This window comes from Elgaria multicarinata, chromosome 4 (genome assembly GCF_023053635.1).
Source record: "Elgaria multicarinata webbii isolate HBS135686 ecotype San Diego chromosome 4, rElgMul1.1.pri, whole genome shotgun sequence".
NCBI lineage: Eukaryota > Metazoa > Chordata > Lepidosauria > Squamata > Anguidae > Elgaria > Elgaria multicarinata.
In genome coordinates this window covers 48,091,104-48,108,521 of record NC_086174.1, presented here as the reverse complement: position 1 = coordinate 48,108,521, position 17,418 = coordinate 48,091,104, and the positions used below count along the sequence as shown (strand labels likewise).

General features: G+C 44.5%; 1 protein-coding gene across 1 annotated transcript; it reads right to left on the bottom strand.

The window, feature by feature from the left end:
- Nucleotides 1-2,206: 2,206 nt before the first annotated feature.
- SLC35B2 (solute carrier family 35 member B2) lies at nt 2,207-16,640 on the bottom strand. Its single transcript, XM_063124202.1, has 4 exons — nt 16,561-16,640; nt 7,914-8,107; nt 7,120-7,280; nt 2,207-5,257 (listed from the first exon to the last, which is right to left on the bottom strand). Exons 1-4 carry the CDS (start codon nt 16,569-16,571, stop codon nt 4,319-4,321), a joined length of 1,305 nt encoding a protein of 434 aa, XP_062980272.1. The 5' UTR covers nt 16,572-16,640; the 3' UTR covers nt 2,207-4,318.
- Between the last annotated feature and the right edge of the window lie 778 nt (nt 16,641-17,418).

The following is a 17,418-nucleotide window of genomic DNA, read 5'->3' as shown; positions in this document are numbered from 1 at the left end:
AGTCTCAGTAAGAACTGAAGCTTGACAGCTCTGAGGTGGCTAAGACTGCAGTATTTATCTTCTGTTTTCACATGATCAGAATCTATTGGTACTAAAGTTTCCTCCCTGCTCTTTTATTGGCACCTCCTTAATCCTTGTCAATGACCTAGAACACGCAATACAAAGAGTAATTCAAGCATCTTCAGAAGCAAGGAGCTGGCATTAGATCACACTTTTTGTATATGCTGTTAAGACATATATAATGGACTTGGCTTAGCAGTAAGGTGGTGTTCAGTGGGCACATCTGAATTATTCTGGGTTGGACTCTTAATTTTAAGTATGTGCAACTGGGCTGGTGGAAGCAGGCTTCTTTGCCTGCCCCCACTCCCCATGGCAGGCCCTCCAGTCCCCTGAAAAAGCTACACAGGGTCAGAGGACCCTGCTGAATGGAGGGAGGGGAGTAGAGTGGGGGAAAGAACCCTGAAAACTGGGCAGAGACATCTTCCATGAGCACCCGGGGGGGGGGGGGGGGATTAGCACCTTATTGCTTCTTCCACGTCTTCTGTTTGACTTACAAGACTTGAAATAAAATTCCAAACCCTGCAACATGTCGAACAGGAAATTTGCATATTACATTTTGGAGCCAGAAATCAGGGTTTTGGTACCAAATCTGCATTCCCATTCACTTGGTATTTACCTATCTATAGTAACGAGCAAAAGAAGCATTTCTAGCCATCGGGCATAACTTCAATTTAAAGGAGTATCTGTACCAGGCTTTCCCACACACATTCCTACATCTTTGAGATGGAGGGGCAGAACCTGTTACATAATTGTTACGTTGATCTACAACAATCCTCTTCAGCTACCGCATTATCCAAACTAGCTGGGGCTTGTGATGTAGGAAGCCTACTCCATCCTCACCTAACCTGACAGAGAATACAGTTTAAGAGTTTTCCAGTTGTGAGATCTTCTATGGCTGCAGAGGTAGAAGGAAAAGGCAATATAGAGCTCTGGGACAGAATTCAAAGCTTAGCATATTTAGGTTCATTAGATCTCTGTTAAAAGCTCAGCTTGAGAATACTGTAAATGTTGCTGCTGCTAGACCCTCTCTTCAAGGTAAGGAATTACATTTTCACGGTTCAAAGGCAAGGTGAGCATATGGGTGGAGAACCAGCAGCCCATTTGACGGCAGGGGTGCCTGCTTTGCACAGCCTATGAGAGCAGTTTTTAACACCTAACTCCTAGATTTGCGGGAGGTTTCAGGGGTCATAGCTAGCAAGAAGTGTTAACCCTTTCTTAAGTGCTGCACAAGTGGATACAAATAATAAAGTCAGATTTTGATTTTTTTTTTAAAAAATTAAAAATCCCATTTAAAAAGTTAAAATTAAATCTAATCACGAACACTTAAGCTTGTAAAAATGAACCAAGAGCTTTATCACAAACGCACATTATTACCTACAAACCAAGATGGGCACACGTTTCAGTCTTTCGAAAATGGCTCTTTCCAGCCTAATTACCAGCACTATTTTAAAGTTCTGGGGCTGTACAACACCTGGGAGAGCCACCGTCAGTCAGTGTCGACAATAGTGGGCAAGATGGGCCAGTGGGCTTAATTCTGTACAGCAGCATCCTGTTTCTCTGACTAAAGCCACATGTGCCAACACGGGTTGGTGGTTCTGTGTTTTTGTGGCGCTTGAGTTGGGCCAAGTAAGGCAGAAGAGTCAGTTAGGACATAGAAAATATAGGATAGGGTGGTCGGAGGCAGAATGGAAAAGAACAGTACAGACCCAGTTCTTACATTTCTCTACAATTAACACAAAACTGCCATCACTTTGGTGTAAGAGCAATACTATCTAGGAGCATACCCACTTTGATACTGTAAAATGCTGTATTGAATTGTAAATTAACATTTTCAAGATCAGATCTGAACTATTTTTTAAGAAATATGTGAACTATCAATGGCAAACTAAATTGTTGTTCTTTAAAAATGATTTAAACCACCTAGATTTAAATCAATTCACCCTGGTGCAGCACCCCCCTTCCTTTTTTAAAAAGCTTCCATTGGCATAAATGGAAGCTTTTTAAAAGCATTCATTGTATGTTGGTAATGGGGGAGGGGTAGCAACTGGAGGAGGGATTCTCTTTTCCCTCCATCACTGTTCCCCCTCCCTAAAAATCCACACACAGAGGAGGAGGAGGAGAAGCAGCTCCCAGTGGCACCAAGGGGAGCTTTTTTCTAAGCCTTATTGCTGTGGAGGGGGGCTGGGGAAGGAAAACAAAAGAGGGGGGAAAGGAAGGGTGAACAGATGGGTGGTGAGAATAGGTATGTAGAAAGAGGAGGCTCTAATCCACCCAGTGTTTGTTCGGCTCCCCACCCATGATGTAGGGACACCTTCCTGCTTAGTAGGAGCACTGAAGCTCCATTTTGTGAGCAATGAAGACTTCTCTCATCTCCCCTCTAGTTTCAAGTCTCCCCTGTTCAAATGTCTTCTCAGCTTAGGAGGGCTTTTTCACATGTCAAGATTTTCAAGATGTAAAATACTGTTTTAAATTCCAAGTCCGGAGCTTCTGCGGTAAATCCATGTGTATCTACAGAACAAAGCACACCTGAGACCCAAGAGACCCGTTTGCTTCCCGCCTTCCCACAATATATTTTGAAGGCTACGAAACACACCCATGCCACTTCTTTGCAGCATATTTTAAATTTAATAAAATAAGAGTTGTGTTCCAAGAGTACCAAAACATTTCCCCCTGCACAATATCTGCTTGGCAATAAAAGAGTGAAATGGGTAAAACCTAGACTTCCTGGTTGGAGCTGGCAAAAGCGACTCCAATCCTGCACCTAGGTCTGACAGCAGCTGCATGTGGATAAAAGTTCAAGGAAGTCCCAGCCTCTGGCAACCAAACACTCCTGTCCCATACAGCTCAGAGCTATTGTCTCCTGGCTCCACAAAGAGGATAAAATGAAAAGGGCAGAGCCAGGCAGCTGCTATGGGCAGCAGAGGCCTTCTCCGGTTTCAGCATGCCCAGTGACCCACATAAAATGGAAGCGTGCTCCAGAACTCTCTGTAACACTTCTCAAAGCTTCTAGAACACATTCTCAGTTTGCAAGGGAAATCCAGCCAGGTTGGAAGAAGCATGCAAGCCCAGACTCACACTGCTTCCATCATGGCTGGCTCCCAGAATGAACAGAGGAGGCCCCAGCCACCTCAGTGAAGTTATTGGAGTGGGGGAGGCAGGGATACACATAGGATACACATTCTTTTTCTATGGCAGGGGTGGGCAACTTGTAGCCCTCCACACGTTTGACCTACAACTTCCCATCAGGCCTAGGCCAGTGTAGCCAATGGGGAAGGATCATGGGAGTTATAGGCCAAAGCACCTGGAGGGCCACCCATTTTTCACCCCTGTTCTATAGGGATACCATCTCACACACCACCTTGCCAAGAGCAGGAAGACCCCTTGAAGCAGTTCCAAAGAGAGGTGTTTCAAAAAGGCAATATTTGTGCTTTTCTAAACTGTTTGCAGCAACCATAAATCCCAGGAAAGCATCCCGAGAACGGTCTCAAGGGGTTCTGGGACTGTAGTTCAAGGCAGTGAAAGGAGAGGATGGCCAATGCACAACTAGCAAAAAAGCAAGAACCAAATGACACTCGGGAACGATGCAGTCTGTATGGTTTAACGGGAGCAGTCTGGAAAAAATCAGCAGTGGAACACACACAAAAGAGGTGGGTATGATGAGCCAGAAAATAAGAGGCTGTGATTTAAGAGAGGCAATTATCCATTTTGAGACCCAGTATGAGAAATCCAAAATCTGATTTTATCTAGCAGTAAGGTCTGTAGCAGCTGCTAGCTTTCCCTTCCAATCATGAAGTTTTGGAGTGTCTTGTTCATTGCACATGTAAAAGTCTTATTCTTGCTATTCCCTTATGCGCAGGATGGTAAGCAGAAGGGGAACTGCAGCAAAAAACCCCAAGACAGCTCCAGTTTGCCTTAATCATAAATAAACGTTATCCCATAAAACACTGCGAGTCAGGGCAGGCATTACGCTCACCTGCACTCCTCCACTGGGAATGGGATCTCAATAACTTTCATCATATTTAGCAGAAAAATGCTCAGATATCAAGCCAGCAGGAGGAAAGCACCCCTCACATCCTCCAAGCTAACCCCAGCAGCGTTTTTCAAAGAAGAGTCCATTTGAGAGGGTTGTTGTGGGGGGTGGGGGGGAGAAAATATCAAAGTCTCCCCCTTTCCAGCTCCTTGCTGGGTTATGAAAGAGATTGGGCAGGTGTTTAGGGTTTAGTGGGAGCTTAGTGGCAACTTAACTTGCCTGCAGCCTCTAAACCTTTTGCACTGTGCTCTCACCAGCAGGCGGTTTCTTGGCTCGCTTCTTCATGCGACTGCGGGCATAGACGCGGAGGAAGAGCGCTATGAAGACCACAGCCACGCCCAGCCCGCCCACTACGGTGACTGCGTGGCCATAGATGAGACAGGAAAGGAGGATGGCAAAGGCTTGGCGCAAAGTCATGATGATGGTGAAGACAGCTGCTCCAAATTGGTTGATGGTGTAGAAAATGAACAGCTGCCCAAAGGCCGAGCATATTGACAAAAGCACGGCGTGGGCAGCAAACTCAGAATGGCGTGCCATAAAGCGCACCGATTCCAGTAAAGCACCCTGTTCCAGCAGTGAGCCCATGGTGAAGAGGCACGAAAAGACATTCACTCCAAACATCATTTGCACTGAGGACATCTTGTAGGTGAAGAGGGCGTCCTGCCAGTTAGACGTGAAGCTGTCAAAGACGATGTAGCCGATCAGGAGGATCACGCCAGAGAAGGTGGTGACGGTAGAGAGGTGCTTGTCATGACTGCTGGAAAGTAAGAACATGCTGACCCCGACAGAGATGAGTGCTGCTGTCAGGTACTCCCAGTATTCGTAGCTCTTGCGTGACACCAGCTTGCCCATCAGCATGACTGGAATCACCTTGGAGGCTTTGGCCAGCACCTGAGTGGGGAAGCTGATGTATTTGAGTGCCTCATACTGACACCAGCTGCTGAGAATATTAGAGAGGGAGGCAAAGGAATACTTGTACATGGGAGCACCATGACGGGGCTGCTTGATCAGGGCGCAGTAGAGGCCAGCCACAGTGCAGGCTAGGATCCGGTTCATGAAGACCAGGAACTGAGAATCCTTGAATTTCTCTCCAGGGTCTGACTCGGTTGCTCCATATGTTCTGGTCATCACACGCTCCTGGAGGACACCCCATGTTAAGTAGGAGATCTACAAAGCAAGAGGGGGGAGAGATTAGGAAGGCGACCATCACCATGACACATAGGAAGATAGCAACTTGGAGATCTCAATCAGCGGAAATCATCTAACCTAGAGGGGGGCAGCTTCAGGGAGGTATGGAGGCAATTTTAATACATACCATGGGCTGGTACGCCACAGAAATCTGGGGTGGGAGGGGAGGCCAAAAAAGGTGGCTTGCTGCTGAAATTCAGCAGCAAGCCACTACAGCTCAGTAACTAGATCAAATTTAGCTTTGGATTTATTCCCCCCTCTGTAACAGTAAATAGCCAAAAATATTTGCTGCTGCCACAAATTTGGGCAGCGGGGATCAGTGGGAGCTGCATACAACCCGCAGACCAGAAGTTGCCAACTTCTAACCTAACCTTTTTGATACCACTGTGAGCCAACAAGCTCATGAAAGGCCCACTGCCAACTTTTCCTACACTCTACCTCTACTCAAACCAAAGAGAAAGCCAGCGGCCAGACCTGACTAGATTATCTTCCTCCTCCTAAACAGGATGCACCCTCATATGTCCTGTACTTGCAGTTCCTCCCACTTACATCTAGAATATTTTTGATGCTAAGCTATGTTAGGGCACCTAATGTAGGACACTGTAAGTCCTACATTTTAAAAACTGCAGCAATCAAATGCCAGTTTAGCCACAAGCCAGGAAATGCCTTATCAACCCTAACAATCTGGACACCATCTGGTGTCTGGTTTGAGAAATGACAACCAAACTTATACAGTTATATATTCTACTGCTTTATGAACTCGAAAGAACAGGCATTGAAAAAAACTACACAGCAGGAATTTAGCTGCCAACAGAGCACTTGTTTTTTGCAAACAGCAGCTTTTAGTTAGCCGAATGAACAGATTTCTCACAATGTCCTTGAAAATTCAGAAGCAATTATCTCAATAGCCTCAGCAATACGAGAATCATCATTAATCCTGCCATGTGAATTTGGAATGACTTGGGTCAGAGAGATAACATGACATGCCTGGGGCCATGTAGCAAATTTGTTGAACAGAGAGCTACACTCTACATATCTCACCTATAGGAAGCCATGGGCAGGATTCAAGGGGTGCCAGGCAAAGTACTGCACTCGGTAAGTTATGCCTCCAGCTAAGAGTTAGTCTTAGAATGATAGCTGCTCAAACAGCTAAATTAACTACAAATATTTCTTATCTATGTTCTACAGAAATAGGAGAGATAAAACAAAAAATGTTTCCAGAGCACTGGATACTGACTGAGCAGAGCAATTTATCTAAATATCAGAATTCTCTCTTCTAACTGAACTCAACGTTCTGGCCTCCATTCAGATAACAACTGGGTGAAATGATATGGTCTGTGTATTATGCGAAAGGTCAAACCATGCCGTTTTGAAGGTTTCACCTATGTTCTAATTCTATGTTCTGTTCATCTGCATCCTCACTAACATTGAGCTTGAAACATTGACTGACAGAAGTTACAACTTGGGAAGACTTTATGTCCCAATACACATTGCTGCAGTCTGGTGACTAGCCACATGGGATAATTGGATCCCCAAGTTCAAAGCCTTGCTTAGCAATGAACTGTACTTTGAGGTAACTATGCTCTCAGTCTCTGTTATCCATCTGCAAATTTGAAGTCTAACAACGTTATCACAGTATAACTGTGAAGATACATGAGATGGTAATAAAACACTTAGCACGATACGTGCTTCATAAATGATCATCCCCACTACCAGCTCCAGATAAGCCAAATTGATGTGGAGCACTAGTTCTCAACTCTTGGAATCACAGAAGCCTTCCCATCATTCCCTGTATCCATCATCCTTGAAGCAGGGTGACGCAAAGCACACCTGTACTTTACCTGTAGGCCAGTTGCACAGAACAGCAGCTTAAAAACCTGTCGGGCTGTGGAGGACTCTACAGTCTCATTCCGAGCGGCCATTAAGACTTCATCCTGGTGTACCGATTTGGCTTCATTACCAAAGACGCATGATTTGATTAATGGAAAGCAAATACCACGCCCTAAGAGGCAGAAGGAAAGAAGCAAAGAACATTAGCCCATAGCAGTGGAACATATCAAAGGGGTGGGGAAAGTTACATCATTAAAACCAAAATTTACTGTTTTACTCTGTACAGCACCATGTACATTGATGGTGCTATATAAATAATAATAATAATAATAATAATAATAATAATAATAATAATAATAACCACCAATGGTACCCCTACCATCACCAGCTTGATCCAAAAACTTCAGCCACTTCTCTAGACCAATTCAACTAAACTTTGCTCACAGTGCTTGCCACAGCTAAGAGAAGATAGACCAATTTGGTTTACAGTGATACAGGAAGTCACACAGATAATGAGGTGGATGCTATGCATCTTGTCCACATTGCCACAACTTGGCTGTCACTCGCAATTCCCCAAATTTCCTCATCCAGAAATGGCTATAGATTCCATACTTGCCAAGCTAACAGAACTGAACTCACTTTGTAGGGCAGTTACAAGATAACAATGAGTTCTGAGGGAATTTCAAGCACAGATAAAATAGCTGAGGGATGGAAAAAGAGATGGTGGACTGGGAATGAGGTACTTCAGCAACAATATTAGGGAACTGTTTTATGTCCAAAGAGGTGACATATTGCTGCTACTTACCTGTTTCAAGGTAATTGTTCCTCTTGAAGTACTGTATAAGCAAGAAACCTGGTACCAGAATGCTTGCATAGCCTGCAGCATTGACCAAAAAACGGAACAGCCAGAAGTCTCCCCAGGAGTCCTGGTGAACAGGAGGTACCTCTTCATTAGCAGCCACTATGGGGAGAGCAGCCAGCACAAGAGCCAGGCAGAACCTGCGAAGAAGAAGAACAGGCAGTAAGCCAAAAGGAATCCACAGGGCCAGTAAAAAGAGCCAACTTGGAGAACATTCAAGATTTCCATCACCATCTCCTTCCTCATCTCCCTGTAGCAACTAGGAAAACCAGAAACAAAACAGCTACATCTTTTTACACCAAATTTTCAAAGCAAATACTATCGTACTGCTTGCAACATCAAGACCAAATTAAGCCATTCTTCCGTTTGTAATTCCCTATCTGTTTGAGAAATAATTGCCTCTTTCGCTTGATCTGGCATGATACCAAAGGCAGTGGCCTATGTGAGCTCTAATTTGTCCAATCTTCAGCTTTTTCATATACCCTTCAGGTGTATGTGTGAGATAAATTTAATAAAATAACAAAATAAGGATGTGACCTCCATAGGCAAAGAGAACAAACTCTAAACATAATTGCCCTTTGAAAATCTCAGACACACACATGCACACACACTGGAACAAGCAGAACCTTCCTACAAAACAAAAAATTGTAGCAGTAGAGGGTTCCATTAGAATTACCATTCACATATTTTATAAAAAAGGTCAGTCCTCACCATACAGCAGCATATAATCCCAGATGCATCAAGGAACAAACAGATTGAGAACTACCTTTTTGTGGAGCCCAGGAAGCTGAAGAACAGGCTTATCCACTAACAACTAGAGGAAATCACAAGGGCACATTTTTACATGCCAAGGTGAAAACCAATGAACAGCTGTGCAGTCATGCAGGAATTCACCATAGACAGGTAAGGGGTATAACTGTGCTGTGGCTATTGAAAAAAACCAACCAAAATAAGGGTAGGCAGATTAATGACTGACAATGTCATCCACATCCTTTTCATCTCATTAGCAGAAGAGAAATGTACTGCAGGGTTTCAACTGAAATCTTCCTAGCAAGGATAAAGCTATGAAACCCTGTTATGCACATTTGGAGAGAGCATTATATTTAGAAACAAGATGCAGGCTGTAAAGGGATTCAGAAGAAGAGGTGATAGGAGTCAAGGAACAGTAACCATGAGGGACAAAGAGCGATACGGAGCACTGGGCCAGCCTTTGACCATCAGAACATCTATGCAGTCACTCACCAGCACCACTGGGCTGCTTACATATTTCTAAGCTATTCCATACAACTTCCTTTCTGTAATTGAAGGAAAATAACTCCACAATTCTCAGAATATTAAATTCTTCACTTGTGCAGGTTTTTTATGGATGCCTGAAACATATCCATGGTGATTCATATTTGATCAGCCCAATCCTATGTAATCATCGGGTTGGACCCAGAATCTGCCACCTGCAGATGGAAGGTCTCCTGCTGTCTGCAAGAGTCTTCTGATCCAGCAGAGGAATTCCGCTGGTGTAACGGAGCAGATATCTTTATTGATTCCCCCCTCGCTCTTGGGGGACCTTCTGGAACAATGAGGGGGGAGGTGGTGCTGGGGTCTGCAGAAAAAGGGGGCAATCAGCCCCACCCCTATTTCTGCTGGCAGGAGCATTCCAACAAATAACAATCTAGTATCTTTAGTGGTTTTGTAACACTCCCTCTTCTTTTTTTATCCCTACTTTGTACTGTTTTATATAATGGTGTATCTTCTTGTTTTATATTGGTCTGTTGACTGTAAATAAATAAAGAAAAAGAAAGAGCATTCCTGACTGAATCTCCTGCTGGAAAAAAAGAATCTGAATCTAACCTGATATGTTGAACATGGCTTACTTCCGAATATGCATAGGATTTCTGCCTCATTAATAGCTACCTCATTACTAAAACCGGAAGGAGCTTCCAAAGCAGAATCCCCTTACTGACATCCCAACCCCCCTTCAACTGTTCACTTAGCTTCTCTCTTTTCCACCCTCTTGCACATCCCATTGCAAGATTTTTTGCAAGATATGAAACCACAAAAAGGGAGTCAGAGTAAGTCCTAAAGATGAATTTGAACAGCCCCTTTGAAACTCAGGTCAGTTTCAGGGCCTTGTCCTCTTGCATTATTACCTCATGATGTGACAAACACGATCAAAATTACAGAAATAACTGCTAGAAAACCCCCCACATCTAGTTGCATAAAAAAGTAATGCTGGCTCCAAGGAATTTCAAATATCTTTTTTTGAAGCTCTGAATAAATAATATTCTGGAGGTTTTCAGATGAATACCAAACGCTGCAAAATCCATTCAGCAAACTTGGATCGTGTAGACTCCTTGCCCTATAGCTGGTGACAACTTTGGGATACACTTCACAACACCACAGGGCTGACCTTGCAACAGGGATGTGTTAAGATTATCCAAATTTAAACCAGTGTCCCTGCATAGGCAGAGTGCAGAGCTTGGATGCAAGACGCACAGATTAAATCCTTGCCATGAAACCTGCTGGATGGTTTTGAGTAAGCCCCTTACTTTACAAAGTCACTGTGTGGACAGAATTGTAAGATGCTGTATATATATAAAAGGGTATTCTGTGTTTGCAGCACAGGTTTGCCACTACCATAGTGGAGCACTAATGGCACAGCACTAGTTTCTAGATATACTACCTATATTGGCTCAGACTACATCATGCCCCTGATCGTTCATCAAAGAGGAAGCTGGGGGCGGGGGGGGGGGGGTTCCTATAAAAACACACACCCATATCACTCTCAAATCAGTAATAAACTTAGAATCTAAAGTGGGCCTTCTAAGACAGTTGCTCCTGATAACCCCAACTGTATGGATGCCTCTCCACGTGATTAGCCTCCTGACTGAGGCAACACTACATGACTCAAAACAATTTCAATCAGGCTGAATTCCAGCTGTTTTGATCTGGCAGTATTACTGGCTCCCAGGAAGAAGAAGAAGAAGAAGAAGAAGGAGAAGGAGAAGGAGGAGGAGGAGGAGGAGGAGGAGGAGGAGGAGGAGGACGACGACGACTAAAACTGCCAAACAACAGTTCTCTCTCCTACTTTTGAAAGCAGAAGCGAAGCATTTTTGCACAGTTTCTCCTTTCCAGTTTTCCTTCAGACAGGGTAACTAGTGTTACAGGTGTGCTACCAATTCAGCCAGGCAGGCAATAGCAGCAACAGTGCTAGGCATGAAAGAAGCTTTCATAGCTTCAAACCCACAAAGCAGCCAGGAAGTTGGACCTCGTAAAGACATCTACTGTTCCCATTTGCATTGGACAGGCACGCCTTTGACACACACCGCCGCCACTCTCGCAGATAGGCTGCTCTCTGCTAGAGCAACAGAGGCCTGGGACAAAACCTCTTTTCGCAGACCTTTCAATTTCAGCCCTTCAGGCAACTCAAAAGCTGGTTCTAAAGCAAGAAAAGGAAAAATCCCCACAGACCTCCGATCCAGATGCTCATGGCAATAAAGCTACAAAAGAAGAGTACAAAAGAATCCTTGCAAGAAATGCCCCTTCTTTCAGTCTCCTGTAGACACAGTTCTGTAGTTGTCCTCATTAGCTCTGAATTCCAATCCCAGGATTTCCCTGGGTACAATCAGGGGTGGGCCTACAAGTCCCATCACCCATTACCATTGACTATACTGGTTAGGGCTGTTGGGAGCTGTAGGCCAAAATATCTGGAGGGCCACAAGCTTCCCGCCCCTGAGGTACGTGGTCAGAATTACTTAGTAAGAATTAACACCTTATAACAGGGACTGGACACCACAGGCCAAATGACATCAGGCCCCAGGCAGGCACGTTGGAAGGACAATCCTCCCAGCACACACACCAGGAACCGGCTTTGTGTGCCTGGGTCTTCTCCCATTGGAGATGGCCCATGTGCAGCAAAGCTGCATCACCGTTGAGAAGGCACAAGGCAGGCAAAGGCACCACTCCCCCAATCCCCTTGTCATCTCCAGTCACAGATCAGAGATAAAAAGAGGACTCCTCTCCCTGCTTCCTCACAAAGACCCTGATAGAGGTGTGGACTGAGAAGGGGGAATTTGTCATTGTGGATTGGATGGGCAACCTCTGAAGGCCAGAGGATACCATTCCCTGCCTTTTAACAACTAACTAACAGGGCGGTTAAGGAATGGTAGAATGGTGAGTTTACTATTTAGTTTACCACTGTTTTAATGCACAAATATGAGTGACACATAGGGCCTGTTCAGACAACATGTTAAGCCATGGTTAGACCACTAACCCTTTTGCAGCAAATGGTTAGTGTGTTCAAACCCTGGTTATGCAGCCACCATGGTTAGGAATGGTTCACATGGTACACTAAGCCAAAATGTTTAGCTCAAAGTGCTTAACCACCATGGCTTAAAATGTCGTCTGAACAGAGTCATAGATTCTAATTTGCATTAGCGAATGCAAATAGAGAACTAGGAATATAAGAACAAAAGAAGAGACTGTTTGGATCAGACTGAGTGCCTATCTAGTTCTGCATTCTATTCCCACAACAGTCAACCAGATATCATTGGGAGGCTCACAAGCAGGACATGAACATAATAGCATTCTCTCACTCGTGTTCTTCAGCAACTGGTATTGAGAGGCATATGGCCTCTGACACTGGGAATAGCATATCGCCATCAAGACTAGTAGTCAATTACAGCCTTATCCTCCATGAATTTGACTAATCACCTTTTAAAGCCATCCATGTTGGCGGCCATCATCACAACTTGTGGAAGTGAATTCCTTAGTTTAACTATGCACTGTGTGAAGAAGTAGAAGGTGGTAGTTACTCTAGATTGTTTTCATACAGAGTACCTGGCTATAATTTTTTTTATACTTTGAATGCTTTTAATTTTTGTGAACCGCCCAGAGAGCTCCAGCTGTTGGGCGGTATAGAAATGTAATTAATAAATAATAAATAAATAAATACATTTTGCATATATTTCATGAAGCTATTAACTAGTTTTCAAATAAAGCTTGAAGTGGTAGTCATTCACCTCCCAGACTACCATTACTAATAGATACCTTGGACCCAAGACAGTTCTTGAATTTGAGGCAAAGAACATTACTGTGCACATTTCTTCCAGAAGAAAAAAAATTCAGGGACTGGCTCCCACCCATAATTTATATCTGATTTGGAGGCTCCTAATTTGAAGCATTCAGTTTTTACAGGTGGGAAAGGCAACCCAAAAATATAGCCAAGCATCACATGGCCCTGGTCACATATAAGGATGGCACGTCATGGGTTATTTAATGTATGATTTGCTGTGGGGTGTGCCTGACGCATACCACTGGCATTTTGAATATGCAACATGCAAACCAAGACCCTATGGTATAATATTGCCAGGATTCGATCACTTTTGTCTGTCTCTTCTGCCAAGACTCTTGTTCATGCATTGGTTATTTCTCGGTTGGACTACTGCAACCTTCTTCTCACTGGCCTTCCTTCTTCTCACATCAGTCCGTTGGTTTCTGTTCACCACTCTGCTGCTAAGATCATCTTCTTGGCTCGCCGCTCTGACCATGTTACTCCACTTCTGAAATCTCTTCATTGGCTTCCAATTCACTTCAGAATCCAATATAAACTTCTCCTGTTGACCTACAAAGCTTTTCACTGTCTAGCTCCTTCCTATCTCTCCTCTCTCATCTCACACTATTGCCCCGCTCGTGCTCTTCGCTCCTCTGATGTCATGTTTCTCACCTGCCCAAGGGTCTCCACTTCCCTTGCTCGGCTTCGTCCATTTTCTTCGGCTGCCCCTTACGCCTGGAACGCTCTTCCAGAGCATTTGAGAACTACAAGTTCAATCGCAGCTTTTAAAGCTCAGCTAAAAACTTTTCTTTTTCCTAAAGCTTTTAAAACTTGATTTTGTTCTGACTTTTATACTGCCTGTTTGGTGCATTCTCTTCCCCTCCTTATTGCTTTATTATGATTTTATTAGAATGTAAGCCTATGCGGCAGGGTCTTGCTATTTATTGTTTTACTCTGTACAGCACCATGTACATTAATGGTGCTATATAAATAAATAAATAATAATAACAACAACAACAACGGGTTATTTAACCCATAATTAACTCATGGCTGTGTTGGCACATCATGGAGCAACCTCCAATCGTACTAATTGGAGGTTGCCTATTCAAAATGGTTATGACATGTAATCCTGACAAATCATGGGTTGATTAATTAACCCACAAATTGTTACTGTTATGCATGAATCAGGTCATCAGCAATGAAGATAGTTTCTCCTTCACTTCTGCCTAAAGAGCCAGCAGCCATGCATACACTAGTCCACATGATGCTGCATTGTATATCTGGTAGTGTGTCAGTCAGTCAGCCCTGTCTGCAAGGGGGCAATCCCAACTCCCACTGAAGATCTGAAAACCCAGGTCCAATAATACCTCATGATCAATTGGATCAAATGTTCTGAAAGGTCACTGAGGTGCTTTTTGCTGTTTGTTTGTGCAGGAAATGCAGGGCAGTTATACTTTTTCAAATTCCATTTCATGGTTCATATGTGAGCTTCAGTACCTTGTGCTCAGGAGTAACACGCCCTGCAAGTTGAATGATTGCTTGGCAGGAAAGCTTGCATTGTTTCATGTCCTGGTAAATTCTGAGGGCTAGCTGACCAGCAGCCTCTGTATATTCTTGGCTCAGTGCTCCGGGAAGCCATAGGCTGCAGATGGCAGTCTTAGGAAGAGCTCATTTTTTCAGAGCACTTCACCTGCATTGAAATTTTCCTTTAGATTTCAAGGTGGGGGAGAGGTTGTTTGTTTATCTAACATTGTGATAAGACACAGTGTGGTCCAAATAGTCAAAATTGGGACTATTTTGACTAGGAGACTTGGATTCAAATCCCTTCACAAACTGAGCAGCCTTGGTCAAATGACACTCTGACCAACTTCACAGTGTTGAAATGTAGAAATTACATTGTCAACTCTGTGCTTTAGGGAAGGCTGTCAAATGAAATTTAGGCTGCAATCCTATAAATGCTTGTCTGCTGGGAGTAAGCCCCTTTGAATAAAGTGGGACTGAATTCTGATTAAACATGCGAAGGATTGCATTGTTAGTTATTTCGCATGTACTTTAACCTCCCATTTGCACACTTGAGCTCATCTACAAGCAACAAAAGATTTTCCTCACTCCTTTAGTACATGTTTGCTTAGATGGGCTGTGATGCTTGTTTCTATTGATGGTCAGTGCTGTATGAATGAACACTTCCTTTTACTCTGGATTCACAATCCTGGAATAATTCTTGCCCCAAACTCAGAATTGCTAATAGAGATCAGAAGACCCATTCTATCCATAGGTCTGAATGGAGAAAGTAAGAAGAACTATCCTTTTACTATTTGCTGTAATCATAGCAGGTTAGAAAGCATTAAAGAATAACTGATCTGCATTAAAATTGCATATGCACCATTAAAATATAGAACCAAAGAGTTACTTCAGATTAGTTCATCCAGAGTTTTACAATGTAATCCTACCCATGTCTACTCAGTAAATCCCACTGATTTCAACAGGGCTTATTCCCAGGTAACTAGAGAACTGAAGCCTAACTGTTGCTATATTTATTTAGGGTTGCATCTTATGTATGTTTAGACAGAAAAATGTCCTACAACTCCCAGCAGCCAGGCATGCTGGGAATTGTAGGACTTTTTCTGTCTAAATATGGATAGTATTGCACCTTTAACCTAATAAAATACTAAGTAGACCTTGATACCAATTCCACCTCAACATGAAATTGACTGGGTGGCCTTGGACAGGCCTTTATGTTTTAAGCTCTGAGCTGTTCAATCTCAAAAAGAAAAATAAGATGAGCGGTGACCTACCTCACACGGTTATGAGGCCAGGCAAGAGAAGATGCACATTGGTTCTAAGAAACAAGTTCCACCCATATCAATGGGACTTACTCCCAAGTAGGACGTAGCATCACAGACGAAATCGTTTTGCACACTGCAGCCCACCTTTCCCCAACCAGGACTCCTCCAGTGTTGGACTACATCTCCCATCAGCCCCAGTCAGCAAGGCCAATGGTCAGGGAATTATGGGAGTTGTAGTATAAAACTCCTGGTGGCACCAAACTGGGGAAGTCCGCTGCAAACATTATAAAATCGCATATATGCCTCATAGTTTGCTTTAAACCTAAGAGCAGATTTAACACACACATCCCACACACACACCAGTTATTATACCCCCGAATATTTTCGAAATGTCAATGGTAGGTAGAACCCCCTCAGCATCCTACTTCGCTGGATTAGGCAAGAGAAGCCCATTGGTTTTCCTGGGGGCTTGAGAATAGGAACCGTTACTCTCCCCGAGAGCTACCGTGGGATTCCCGCTCCGGGCGAGGCAGCCGAAGCCTCGCTAGAGACTTCTCTGCCCACTCCCTGCCCGGGCCTGCCTCACACCACCGCCCAGACCGGAGACCCCAAAGCTGCTGGCGCGTGTTGGCGGCTCCCTGCTCTCGCCCACCCGGCACGGGGCCGAGAAAAAGGAGGCGGGCGCCTCGTCCCCGGCGCTAAGAACCGGCCCCAGCCCTTCAGCCTTTTCACCCCCCACCGCGCCCCCACAAGAGCCCACCTGCGGCCCATGGTGCTTGCCGGGCCGGTGCGCGCTGCTCCCCCCTCCACTTCGGTTCTTCGAACCCGGCCGCGCCTCCCTCCCGGCGCCACAGAGCCAGGAACCGGCCGTTCGCCCCGGCCAAACTAGGATTTCAACGCCCCCACAGCGCCACCTGCCGGGGCGGAGGCCCCCAGCAAAGGATTCGGTTCTTAAGGGGAAGTGGAAGGAACCCCCTGCTGGAAGCCGGAGCACAAAACCGCGCCAAATTTCCGCCCGTGATTGAGGAAGGCCGATGGGAAGCTAGTGAGGGAAGGGGCCGTAAAACGATTTGAGCTAGGCCTCACGCCCAGAATAAGGGTGCAACGGCAAGATTATTTAATAGAAATGTGATGTAAATAAAAAAGGAAAGTGCTCCTTTGAGCATGAACAGAGTGCTTCACACTTATTAACCTACACTATCCTCCAAACACTTGAGATAAATGGAAAAAGATAGCTTGAGACCCAATGTCTCTGTTTTTAGGAATTAGGATGCAATTCCATGCATGTTTAGAAACATGCATGGGATTGCACCCTAATTCAAGAGACACCTTAAACCACAGCGAAAAAGTCTTAATCACTGTGGTTTAAGGTGTCTTCTGAACAGGGCCAAAAAGTCCTACAACTTACAGCATTCCCCAGCTAACCATGCTGGGAGTAGATCTTTCCCCCCCACTTAAACAGTGATTGCACCCTTTACCTCTGAGGTATACAAGAAGGACATCTCCAGAGTTGTGTGGGTCCCCTTGAATATGCCCTGTGGCAGCCTTCCTCAGCATGGTGCCCTGCAGATGTTTTGGACTACAACTAGCCAATTTAACCAATGATTGGGGATTATAG